This window comes from Garra rufa, chromosome 14 (genome assembly GCF_049309525.1).
Source record: "Garra rufa chromosome 14, GarRuf1.0, whole genome shotgun sequence".
Taxonomy (NCBI): Eukaryota; Metazoa; Chordata; class Actinopteri; order Cypriniformes; family Cyprinidae; genus Garra; species Garra rufa.
The window spans coordinates 28190283-28203177 of record NC_133374.1 but is presented as its reverse complement, the minus strand read 5'-3'; the positions used below and the strand labels follow the sequence as shown (position 1 = coordinate 28203177).

Here is a 12895-nt window from a genome sequence, read left to right as displayed (position 1 = left end):
AAAATCAAACAAAAGATATAGCACAGAACGTACACATTTAACAACAATAATAACCACACATTAATCACCTAACTAAATTAGTTTAAACCTAAAATAAATCAAAACTCTTTAAACACACAATTAATCCAGAGGCATGATTTGTTCACACACTCATTAAGGAAATGTCCATATCATCCAAGTGAAACATGAAGGGCTCTTTGGCCAGCAGACTCTCATCATTTGTTTCTGCCATTATAAAAGTCCGTTGGTCGCGCATATCCGCCATGTTTGTAGTTTCTTACACTTTTTATGCGTGTTTGTAGTTCTAATCAAATCCTTGTTCACCGCACAATGTGTTGTGGGCGATATAATAGCTGTTAGAGTGCGTATTGATCTGTACTTTGAATTTTGAAGTTAAGAAGTAGACCATCCGGAAATCTTTGGAATACTTTTTAGGATATACTAATTCTATTTTCGAATACTATTTAGGACGGATAATTTGCGAATTGGGACCTGATTGGGCCGCAGCAAGAGACTCCGCCCACTACCGGCTGAGCCTGCTGCCATGGTTCTGCTGTTCTGCAATCAGTCAGTCATTATTGTTACACAAGGGATTGCAGTGAAGACCACGGCAAACTGACAGCAGATTTTCTGTGAGAGTTTTGTGAACTTCAAACATGAATTGCTGGAAAGGCAGGGTTGCTCTTGTCACTGGTGCTTCGGTGGGAATCGGAGCTGCAGTCGCAAAGTCTCTTGTCCAGCATGGCATGAAGGTGGTCGGCTGTGCCAGAAATGTGAAGCAAATTGAGGTAATTATACAGCTATTTATATGCTGCAGAAAAAACGAAATTGTATGAGGAAATCGCGGGTAATTATGTAGCACACGGAACAGAGGTAGTCGACAGCCTGGGTTGGTCACTACCCAGAAAGTACTAAATAAAAGCTTGTTACATTTAATTTCAATCCCTGTAAATACGAATAATGCAGTGTATACTGCATTCTGACAAATTATGATACAGCAGTAGTAGTAATAATACAAAATTTGTATCCCTCTGCCATAGGTTTTTGAGCTTTACCCTTTATGATATGGAAATATCAAAGTACTTTTTACTTTCACAGAATTTGGCAGCAGAATGTGTCAGGAGTGGATTCAGTGGCACTCTGATCCCGTATGAATGTGATCTGACTGTAGAGGACGAAATATTATCTATGTTTACCTGGATCAAAGATCAACACATAGGTGTTGACGTGTGCATTAATAATGCTGGTTTGGCTCACCCTGAGCCTCTATTGACTGGCAAAACCACTGGCTGGAGGAGTATGATAAACGTAAGTTACTCAAAAAACCAGGTCATTCTGATCTATCATGCGGAACGTGTGATGTTAGTCATTGCCAAACGTTCAAATTTTGCAGTTGAATGTCCTTGCCCTGTCAGTGTGCACCCGTGAGGCTTACCAGTCCATGAAAGAAAGAAAAGTTGATGATGGTCATATCATTAATATCAACAGGTACATGTGTATTTGTTCTTTGCATTCATTTTCCAGTCTGCCCTGACACAAAAGCATTCAGTGTCTTAAAATATGCGTTTTAGTGTTTGTGGACACCGGGTCATCAATAACGCCGATGGACATTTCTACACCGCTACCAAATATGCAGTGACGGCTCTCACAGAAGCTTTGAGGCAGGAGTTACGAGAGGCCAAAACTCACATTCGTGCCACAGTAAGAGCAGGATGATCACTCTGCTTGTGTTGAATCCTTTATTTATATTATATGATTATTGCATGTCTAAAGACACTAAGTGTGGTCTTTCTTTAACAGTCCATATCTCCTGGTTTAGTGGAGACAGAGTTTGCCTACCGGTTCTTTAGTGAAAAACCAGAAATAGCTGTTGCTACCTACAAACGTATAAAGGTATAGACAAATTCTGATTTCTTTCTATATGTTGCAGGTCATGATTTAAATGTTTAAATGTTTAAATATTTAAATATCATATTCACAGTGCCTAGAAGCAGATGATATTGCAAACGCAGTGGTGTATGCACTAAGTGCGCCTCCTCATGTTCAAGTAAGCATCATGCATCACTGGAGGAACTATTGCAAAATATATATTTTGGTGATAAGTATTTATTAGAAAATAAAACAATTGCTGTTCTTTGTTGGTTAATACTGATATAGAATCAATTTGAGCAGTGGAACATTTCTGCGTAATATTTTCTAGTTAGAATCTCAATTTAATGGCTGAATTTAATATAATGTTTTTTTTTCTTACTCTCGTATAGGTTGGTGAGATTCTGATCAACCCAGTAGAGGATTCGATTATAACGTGAGGAGATATTGTGAAAGTCATGAAGTACAGAACTTGGAGTAAAGATTAAATAAAGTAATTATTGTTCAGTTCCCTAGCACATTTACTATTATAATTATTAGAAAATGTTCTAAATACTTTTGGTGCTGTTGTAATTAAAATGAAAAAAAAAAAAATCAGTTGCAAAATTGCAAAAAAGTACATATGCATTGTGTAACCATGTAACTGTAGTTCTAGACTAAATGTAAACATGCATTTACTAATCTCACTTGTGAAAAAACAGATTCACGTATTCCTCAAAATGAATAAAAAAAAACAGTAAAATACTAACTCAGAATATGACGCAAACCTGCAATAAATAAATGTTAAATAACACAAATCCTTTATGTATTTATTCCCAATTTATTAACCAATGTTTTTGCTGCTAACCTTCGATGATCCAATTCAACCATACTAATAAGCAAAATTACTTTAGGTGAGTTAACATGTTGAACTTTCTTCTCCTGCGTTTTTCTGTACAGACGTGAAATTACTATTCCTTAAAGGAACACTCCACTTTTTTTTTGGAAATAGGCTCATTCTCCAACTCCCCTGCGTTTATAAGTTGAGTTTTACCGTTTTGAAATCCATTCAGCCGCTCTCCTGTTCTGGCGATATCACTTTTAGCATAGCTTAGCATAGATCATTGAATCCTATTAGATCAATAGCATCGCGTTCAAAAATGACCAACGAGTTTCCATATTTGTTGTATTTAAAACTTGACTCCTCTGTAGTTACATCGTGTACTAAGACCGGTGGAAATGCAAAGCTGCGAGTTTCTAGGCTGATAAGATTAGGAACTACACTCCCATTGCGGCGTAATAGTCAAGGAAGTTTGCTGCCGTAATATGGCCGAAGCAGGCGGAGTATTATCAGAAATGAGTTCCCAGCTAGTTTAGCATTTGCACATGTGCTGTATGATAATACTCCGCCTGCTTCGGCCATATTACGGCAGCAAACTTCCTTGACTATTACGCCAGAATGGAAGTGTTGTTCCTAATCTTATCGGCCTAAAAGATCGCAGCTTTATATTTTCCGCCAGTTTTAGTACATGATATAACTACAGAAGAGTCAAGTTTTAAATAGGACAAATATCGAAACTCATTGGTCATTTTTGAACGCGATGCTATTGGTCTAATAGGATTCAATGATCTATGCTAAGCTATGCTAAAAGTGATATCGCCAGAACAGGAGAACGGCTGAATGGATTTCAAAACGGTAAAACTCAATTTATTAACTCGGGGGGAGTTGGAGAATTAGCCTTTTTCTAAAAAAAAAATTGGAGTGTTCCAGTAAGCCTGTGGCTTATTCTTTTAACTTTTTGGTGTGATAGGGCTTTTACATTTGCTAAAAACAAACAAGAAAGCCCTGCCTAGATTGAAAAAGTAATGCAAAAGTAACGTAGCACTTTAGTTTCCATTAAAACATAAGCAACATAATTAGCTACTTTTTTAGGGAGGCACGCAATATTGTAATGCATTGCTTTAAAAAGGAATTGTCACCAACAGTTTATTTTGCAGACAAAAAATCAGTGCTGATGAAATGTGATGCTTCTGTACAAACTTTAGCTCTGAATTTGCAGCTCATGATTAAGTAAGTTATAGATTTCAGTAACATAAAAGTATAAACCCTGATAACCCTTTTTACTTCTGAAGATTTGCAGTGTTTTATACATTTATGATGCTTTTTTGTTATTTTGGAGCTTAACCGCTTCAATCCTTATTGACTTTTTTTTATAAGAACAGCTAGAATATTCTTCAAACATGTACCTCTCTTTCATGGATAAAAGAAGATTGTGTGTTGAAAATGATATTTTGAATTGCAAGTCCAGGGACCATAGTCACAAAACATTTGATCTTACCACTAAGACTTCTCCTAAATAGCAGTAAAAGTTTTCAGTTAAGAGTTTTCTCTTAAAACCTATTAACAAAGCTGCTGAGACCAACTTTTACTAAGGAATAGAGAGAAGTCTTAAGCTAAGAGTAAGGATGGGGTTGACCTTGTTGCTATGGATGTCAGCATGCTAATTAACTATGCACACTGTGATTGGATGATAGGGGAGGAGTTTCTGTCAGAGATTTGTTCAAAGAAATATTGTAGAGAGCAATATAATGTTGCCACATTCAAACAGCTTGCCCAACTTGTTAATGAAAACAAGAATATAATCCAAGGAAAGTTTGGAGTTGGCATAACCTCCAAAACTAAAAAAGTTGCGTGGGAAAACATATGTGTGCGAATAAATGCAGAGTGTTTCTAAAAGGTTTGAGTTCTGAGGCAGATTGCCAGCAAAAGCCATTTTAGGATAGTTGGGATTTGGTCTTAGTTACTTAGGAGTCCTCTTCACTACTCCTTATGTTTCACAGATTTAGGAGCTAGTTTTAGTGCTAAAATGCTTTGTGAAATACTCTTTGAGCAAAAATTTAGGACTGACACGCCAATTATTTTTAAGATTTGCTCCTAAATCAGCAAGTTGCGGGCTACTTTTAGCCTTAAGATGTTTTGTGAATACGGGCCCTGTTCTATAATGTTATCTATGACTAGACCTAATTTTCACTTTTAAAGAATTGTATTTTTGTTCCTAAAGTAAGAAAGTGTGCCTCCGGCTGGCAACTTAACCATATTTTGGGGACAAAACCTGACAAAATATCAAAGAACTTCCATTGGGGGACATCCTCATTTGTGAAACTGGTAAAAAAAAAAAAAACGAAGTAAAGTTTTTTTTTTTAAATTGTAAAAATGCAGATTTTTTATTTTTTATTTTTTGTGAGGGCTCGATGTATTTTTAGGGTAGAAAATGTATAACTATTGATGTATGGGCCATTCTACGGAATTGGTTGGAAACGTCTTGGGGGAAAAAAAAGAGTTTTTTTTTTTTCCAAAATATTTGTTTGTATGCAAATTGTAAAATATCCAAGGTACACATTTCTCATAATTGTGTTGTTAATTCTCATATTGTATTTTAAAGTTTTGGAATATTTGTCCTCTCCCTAATTTGTCTCTATCCCGAAACATTAGGGTTCAGGACAGCCACCATATTATTGTGGGTTTCAATAGATATTAGAAGGATCTTAGTAGACATCTACGATTTGAATACTTAAGGCGAGACACTGCAGGTGAATAGGGTAAAAAAAATAATTAATAGTTATCACCTTACTTACCCAGTTGATTGATTACATTGATAATTGCAAACATTTTTGGTATTACAAGTTTTCTCAAATGTTAGGTTTAAATATGCAAATGAGGTGTTATTTAATGAAATATGCACTAATTTGCATACATTTCTAGTACAAAAATATAAACACTGGATGAAGTCAGTTTCAAAATTCTTGTTTCGTTTTTTTGACATATTAGAGTCAAAAGTGTTTACAGAGGGAACTTTGGGCATCTCATTTCGTCACGCCATAATTCAGAAAAAACTCTATATTTTTAGCATTTACCATTTTTTAGGGAATAAAATGTTGTATAAATTATATATGAACAAATCCCTCTGTAAAAACCTTCAGGATATAGACCGGAATAAAAATGTGAAGTTTGGTGTGTGTAAGTGCTACTAAAGTGTAGATTTATGGCTCAGTGTAGGAGAAAAAACTCATTTTGAGAAAACAGCCTTTAAAAATATGTATTGTAATTCAAATCTATTGACACAAATAGATAAAGTGCTATAAAAGAAACACTTAACTGTTTTTTGGATGTTCTTTCCACTAGTCTGAAAAACCCCAAATACTCTTGATAGGTGCATGAAAAAACAGCGTTTTTGCTTGCAGTGTCTTCCCTTAAATGCTTTTTACATTTTTTTTTTTTTTTCGGTTGTGAGACAGCAGTTACCAATTCTGTAGAATGGTCCATAAAACCAATATAAGTCTATGTAATGTCCCCATGTGTGTGTGTGTGTGTGTGTGTGTGTGTGTGTGTGTGTGTGTGTGTGTGTGTGTGTGTACCTGGTATTCATCACGTTGTGGGGACCAAATGTCCCCACAAGGATAGGAATACCAGTAGATTTTGACCTTGTGGGGACATTTCTCAGGTCCCCATGAGGAAACAGGCTTATAAATCATGCACAATGAGTTTTTTTGATGAAGTAAAAGTATGCACAATCTCCTGTGAGGGCTAGGTTTAGGTGTAGGGTAGGTGTAGGGCGATAGAAAGTACGGTTTGTACAGTATAAAAACCATTACGCCTATGGAATGTCCCCATAAAACATGTAAACCCAACGTGCGTGTGTGTGTGTGTGTGTGTGTGTGTGTGTGTGTGTGTGTGTGTGTGTGTGTGTGTGTGTGTGTGTGTGTGTAAAAAAGAGAGTCGACCAAATACCACTTTACTCTTTCTGGTTTTTCTGGTTTTCTCTGAAATCAAGACATCTATTGAATATTGAAAAGTATACCGAAACTACTGCCAGCGTTAATCATGCCAAGAGTGGAAAACAATACCTTAATAAATCAACTTGTCAATGCTTGAGATTAGTGAACGAGTCTGACACCTTGTTTTCCTCTAAAAACAGTGTAGTAATAAAAGATATTAAAAAGCAAGTATTATTTCCAATGTATTTATAGTGTAAAAGACGGTCATTCATCTGATTTTTACACTTGCTTTCAGCGTAAGACTCTGTAGCTGCTCACGGTCCAATGTTTCCTCCTCATGCATGATTGGCATCTCAAGGAAAATTACCTAGCAACCAGAAATGTTCAGCCCTGAGTATAAAACGTGTTGTGGCTGTGAGATAAGCATTGTTTTGCCTTTAAAAACTTGCTTTAAACCAGTTATTTAGCAACTTTTCATACTTTTTACTTGACATTCATTCGAGTTCCTCTGTGGTCTCAGCATGTGCATAGAACATGCAGTTACTCAGCAAAAGCCTCTTGTTCTCATGGGAACACAGTCCCGCCCTCTTAACCCCATTTCCATGACCGTAACAGCACGAAACGCTGCGGAATCAATCATGAATCGTCTTTTATGCTTTGTAAGTGATACTATTGTACTGTTTTTGGAATGTATATTATTTCATAATGTCTACACCCTCTGAATGCTGGATTATTATTCCTTGTCTGGGAACCAGGGAGCTGGTATGAGACTCCACATTGTTTTCACACGCTCCTTCTGAAACTGCTGAGTACAGCGGGCTTGAGGAGGAGGAAGTAGATGGTGTGATGCAAAGTGGCGTGATGTTCGACTCAGGCCATAATATGAATAAATTTAGGTGGTCCCTCATTTGAATAATGGAAATCCCACATTGGTCTGTCTCCCTTAAGTACTGTTTTTTTTTCTTCAGGATAAGGTGTTGATGAAATATTTGAAAACTGAGAAAAATCCTTCAGGTCCCACAAATTCAGTTTTTTAGCATTTTTGTGTGACTGTATGATTTTAAGATCCATCTTTTCACACTGAGGACAACTGAGGGACTCATATGCAGCTATTACAAGAAGTTCAAACGCTTACGGATGCTCCAGAATAAAAACAATACACTAAGAGCTGGGGGTGAAAACTTTTGAACAGAATGAAGATGTTTACATTTTTTTTATTTTGCCTAAATATTGTATTTGTTTTCATTTAGTACTGCCCTTCAGCAGCTACAGAAGATGTTTACATGTTTCGCAGAAAAGAAAATAAGTTTATTTTACCCTGATCGTCTCGTTTCAAAAGTTTTCACCCCCGGCTCTTAATGCATCGTGTTTCCTTCTGAAGCATTAGTGAGCGTTTGAACTTTCTGTAACAGTCTGTATGAGTCCCTTAGTTGTTCTCAGTGTGAAAAGATGGGTCTCAAAATCATAGAATTTTGTTGGAAAGCGTTTAAATACAAAAAAATCTGAAAAACCACAAAATTTGTGGGACCTGAAGAACAGCGGGAAAGTTTAACTGTTCAGGACTACCAAGGGACTCATAAACAACTAACTAACCTATAGCTAACTACATTTTTATAAATTCAACTATTATTTTCTCTTGTGGACTATATGTATAGCATTTTGTTTGATCCCTCTTATTTTAGTAAAATAATTAACATTTTGCAAATTCCTTAATCTTTTGACTTCAACTGTACTTCCATTGCATAGCCCACTTCGGCTTGCGATTCTGCAAAGGCCTTGCTTTCTAACAAGAGCATGTGAGGATCAGCTGATGGGTGATTTGAGTCCAGTATTACAATACTCATTTAATGTCGGACGGTGGGTGAGGTGCCTAAAGCAGATTATCCTTTGTGAAGAATGTGACCCTTTCTGCTTAATTCCACCAGCAAAGGCCTAGAAAGGCCAAAGTCTGTGCTAGATCATTAATGGACTCAATGTACTGTAGGTACATGGCAAGTGCTGTAAATAATCAGGTTACCTGAAGGAACACTTAACATTTGGTTTATTAAAAACAAAACCCACACTGTGAAGCAGAGGAATGTTTTCTCAAACCAAGCTATGGAAAGACCACCAGTGCTCTTATTGACTTTATTCAGCAATCATGTCGAGAAACACATGCTTCATATAAAATTGATCTGATTTGTCAGTCTACTATCAAAAACAGAATAGGTAAAAACATGCTGCTTATTAAAACAACGTCGCTGCATATCATATGGCAGCCTAGAAGATAACCTACGGTGTGAAGCTTCTTGAGTTTCACTCTCTTTTAACTTTTCCACTCTTTTGTCTTGTTCCTCGCTCCTTGCTTCTCTTCATTTTCGCGTTCCTAGGTCTGCGGGTTGCTGAGGACGGAGCGATAGTCTGTAGGAGAGGAAACATCGGCGCTGTGTTTATCTCAGGATCCTTCAATTGAAACTCAGCGTCCAGAGTCGGAAAGGGTGTCGTGTCTTCAGCGTCAGGCACAACGGCTTCATAGCAGATTTTGATCACACGCCTTCCTTTGTTTCTTCCACCATTGGTGTCCTTCAAACCTTCCGTTTGGTCCAATCCCAATCGCTTTAGTACCTCTGCAGACCTGGCAGGCACAGAACTTGTGGACAATAGCGGATCCTGAGAGCTGCTATCACGAGGAGGTTCTTCTGTAGAGGAGTTGATTTTCCTCATTCTCTTTCTTCCGTCTCTCTGCCTCGAACTTGGCCTTTTGGTTCTAACAATTGGTGTTTGTTGTGTACTAACAACTACAGGTCCCTTTTCTTCTGTAAGAAAAGTCCCAATTGAACTCTCGGTTGTTGACGTTGTGAGGCTGACGCCTTCAGACGGACTAGTCGGGAGAGTTTCTTCCTTGAAATGAAGTTGGGTGGCTTCTGTGGAAGGGCTGTTTTTTCTTTGCTTTTTCTTTCCGGCTCTTTGTCTCGGCTTGGTCTTATCGCGGACGGCTGGGGTAACTTGAGCCGGAGGCGAGGAGGAGACTAACTCTGGTTGTCTGTTCTCTAGAATCTCTGGTTGTTTATCTGTCTCTACTGAGGTAACAACATCCTGATTATCATTCGCCGTCCTCTGAGGATCATCTCGCATCATCTTGTTCGAATTTCCCTCAGAGTCTAGCTCGCTGTTCATGAAGTTGTTTTCTTTTATGCTCAACCGATTCATCTTCGCTGCTTCCTCCGCAAAGTTGGTCCTCCCCATGACCTCCTCCGTTTGACCGGTTGGTGGCGCACCGGTCGGTCCTTCATCAAGTTTTTTATTCTTCCTCCTGCCTTTACCCTTTCCTCGTTTCTTCTTGTTGTCTTTCTTCTTCTTCCCAGAGTTCTTCTTTCTCTTCTTCTCTGACGTCTGAGCTTCTCCTTTACCTGCGTCTGTGGACGAGCTTTGAGAGGTGGAGACTGTGGCGAGGACTTTAATGAAATCCTCCGCAGCTGTTACCACGTTTGTGAGCGAGGGCTCCTCGGGGGTTGCGGTCTTTGATTCGGAGAATGACGACTGTGTTGTGCTTTCAGTCTTGTTCTGGTTTTCTTCATCTGACTGCTGCTTCTTAGGAGGAGCGATAGTCAATACGTCAATGACATCGATGCCTCCAAAGTCATATGGGATTGATTCTTTAATCACTGCGACGGGAACTCTGTCATACTTCTTACACCTTGGTGATGGAGAGAAGAGTTAAAAATTGCATAATTTGGAAATTTATTTGGCTATGTAGACTGTACGCCAGAGTCTAAAGATGGATTTAGATAGAATTATATAGAATTTGATACTTACACCCCATACCAGTGACGCTCAACACACTGCTCTTCAAATGAAAAATCAAAGCAAGGCACTTCGATCACATTAAAGAAGGCTTGTCCAACCACCCGGGATGAAGTGTCATTGACACGTCTCAGGCATTCCTTTAAGCTGTAACATGCAGATGTATAAATGTTCATTAGCTTAAATAGATATTCAAAATGTCTTTTGTTCAGCATTTTTACATAATGATTTAGATGCGAATGCAGCTCTGAAAGCTTTGAAAACATACACTGCAAAAATTGGTAACCTGGTGCAATTTTTTTGATTGTTGTTAACGTCTCCACATGAAGCACATTTTAATATTTTGTAGGTAGTTGTCAAATATCAAGATGATTTGAAGGTTTAAATGTATATATTTTGCATAATTGTCTGTTTTTTCATCATTTTAGTCACATTTTAGTCCATCAATTTAATACAGTTCTCATAATATGTGACCCTAGACCACAAAAACAACCATAAGGGTCTTTTTTTTTTTTTTTCAAAACTGATTGAATAAAGCTGACTAAATAAGCTTCCATTGATGTGTGGTTTGTTAGGATATGACAATATTTGGCCAATATACAACTATGTGAAAATGTGTAATCTGAGGATGCCAAAAAAAAAATCTAAATATTGAGAACATCGCCTTTAAAGTTGAAGTGAAATGAAGCTCTTAGCAATATTATTGCATAATATATTGCATATTACTAATCAAAATTTAAGTTTTGATATATTTACGGTAGGAAATTTACAAAATATCTACATGGAACATGATCTTCACTTCATATCCTAATGATTTTTGGCATAAAAGAAATAATATGCATTAGTAAGAACTTCATTTGGACAACTTTAAAGACGATTTTCTCAATATTTAAATTTTTTTGCACCCTCAGATTTGAAATTTTTAAATAGTTGTATCTGGGCCAAATATGGTCATATCCTAACAAGCCATACATCAATGGAAATCGTATTTATTCATCTTTCAATCAACATAGACAATATTAATACTTTTTGAAGTGTTTAAAGTAGTTTTAAATGAAGTATTGCATGTAATGCTCCTGGAGGCTTCTGTCACCTATCAAACCTACATATCTGATTCTGGACCACATCAAACTTACGTATTGTCGCAGTCGCAATGGCTAAGAGAGTGCCATTTAAAATTGGTGTATCCATAGTTGGAAGAGAACGCGTGGATGACATATGGGCAGTGATCGTGAACGCGGCAACATTTGTCGGTCTCTTCAAATTCGCCTGGGAAAATATCACACGCACTATTACAAAGTGCCTAAACACCTGCTACAGTTCAAAAATGTAAAATAATACTCAAGTCAACTCACCTAACTGATCATAATGATCAGCGATGTTTCCCGCACCACACCAAAGTGTCCCGGGATAAGTGAAGCCTCGCTTGGTTCGCGTCTTCTTATTGTTCGCTGCCTCAGAATTCGGCTTCGAGTTTCTGTCGCCTTTTGATTTCAACTTGTTACAGTTCGCCTTCGCTTCAGACACCCTGGTCAAACTCATCTTCAGATCAGAGCTCATTTGGTTTCTGAGCCCAAGTCTGCAAACGTGCATAAAGGATTTGACTTGCATTTCGTTTTGGATCACAGAGCAGTCGACCAGGCGGCCCTCAGAGTCATGCACAGAGCGGACCTCCTCAGCCCCATCGGTAACCTGATGGAGGTGATAGTCTCCCACAATCGAACTTTTAGCGCAAAGAGTGTTGTTGAGCATGTAAAAGAGCTCTTTGCTCTCTTTTTCGGCATCTAAAGCTTGGCTTAGGAATTCGCCTTTGACAAAGTTCCTGTCTAGGTAAGAGAGGAACACGAAAAACACGGACCACATCGCGGCGGGCGGCACTTTCAGCACCACGGAGTCTCAGACAGCACCGCAGCCTCTCTTCTCCAACGAGTACCGGCTTCTTTCACCGGCTGCCGTGGGTATTAATATATTGCCGGTCAATAATGGGAGTGGTCTGTCATTTAATTAACCCTTTCCTCCTCCAATGAACTTGAATACCCTAATGTGCATCTGTTTCCTCCTCCTGCCGTCTCGGTGGCAAGTGAACAATGTGCAATGATTTCCAATGTATTTGCAAAAGGCAAATTCGTATTTCTCTTATTTGCGAGATGGAAATGTTGCAAGGCAAAAGCTAACAGGCAAAGGATGTTTTTGTTTTGTTTTGTTGGTTTTTAAAAGTAAATCGATTCTTTGTTTTACCACATTTTGTATTATCGTGGTTACATTTTAAGACAGTAAATAGCGTGGTATTACAGTAAAAAGCTAAACAAAGGAGAAGTAGGAGTATTTAAAGCAAATTTAGGGATGAATTGAATGAAGACACTTCAAACTAAATATTGGAGATCTTACAGCCTACTCTTTTTAAGAAATAAGTAAAATACGTTGCTTTCAAACAACGTTTCATTAATCACAAAAGTCAAATTACAAGTAGGCCTACTTCTTAAATAAG

General features: G+C 37.8%; 2 protein-coding genes across 2 annotated transcripts; one reads left to right on the top strand and one right to left on the bottom strand.

Annotated features, from left to right (window-relative positions):
* The first annotated feature begins 571 nt into the window (after positions 1 to 571).
* LOC141284924 (dehydrogenase/reductase SDR family member 11-like) lies at positions 572 to 2666 on the top strand. The gene is made up of 7 exons (XM_073817953.1): positions 572 to 788; positions 1099 to 1308; positions 1394 to 1488; positions 1572 to 1701; positions 1801 to 1893; positions 1982 to 2047; positions 2262 to 2666. The coding sequence occupies exons 1-7, from the start codon at positions 657 to 659 to the stop codon at positions 2307 to 2309; spliced, it is 774 nt and encodes a 257-aa protein (XP_073674054.1). The 5' UTR covers positions 572 to 656; the 3' UTR covers positions 2310 to 2666.
* A 6071-nt stretch (positions 2667 to 8737) lies between these two features.
* Positions 8738 to 12387, bottom strand: proca1 (protein interacting with cyclin A1). Its single transcript, XM_073818221.1, has 4 exons — positions 11763 to 12387; positions 11544 to 11676; positions 10420 to 10554; positions 8738 to 10300 (listed from the first exon to the last, which is right to left on the bottom strand). The coding sequence occupies exons 1-4, from the start codon at positions 12268 to 12270 to the stop codon at positions 8920 to 8922; spliced, it is 2157 nt and encodes a 718-aa protein (XP_073674322.1). The 5' UTR covers positions 12271 to 12387; the 3' UTR covers positions 8738 to 8919.
* Between the last annotated feature and the right edge of the window lie 508 nt (positions 12388 to 12895).

Coding starts and splice junctions, on each gene's coding strand:
- LOC141284924 (XM_073817953.1), top strand. CDS start 657: ATGAATTGCTGGAAAGGCAGGGTTGCTCTTGTCACTGGTGCTTCGGTG. Junction 1,894..1,981: donor CTACCTACAAACGTATAAAG/GTATAGACAAAT, acceptor TCATATTCACAG/TGCCTAGAAGCAGATGATAT. Junction 2,048..2,261: donor GTGCGCCTCCTCATGTTCAA/GTAAGCATCATG, acceptor ACTCTCGTATAG/GTTGGTGAGATTCTGATCAA.
- proca1 (XM_073818221.1), bottom strand. CDS start 12,270: ATGTGGTCCGTGTTTTTCGTGTTCCTCTCTTACCTAGACAGGAACTTT. Junction 11,677..11,762: donor TGATCATTATGATCAGTTAG/GTGAGTTGACTT, acceptor ATATTTTCCCAG/GCGAATTTGAAGAGACCGAC. Junction 10,555..11,543: donor CATTGCGACTGCGACAATAC/GTAAGTTTGATG, acceptor TGCATGTTACAG/CTTAAAGGAATGCCTGAGAC.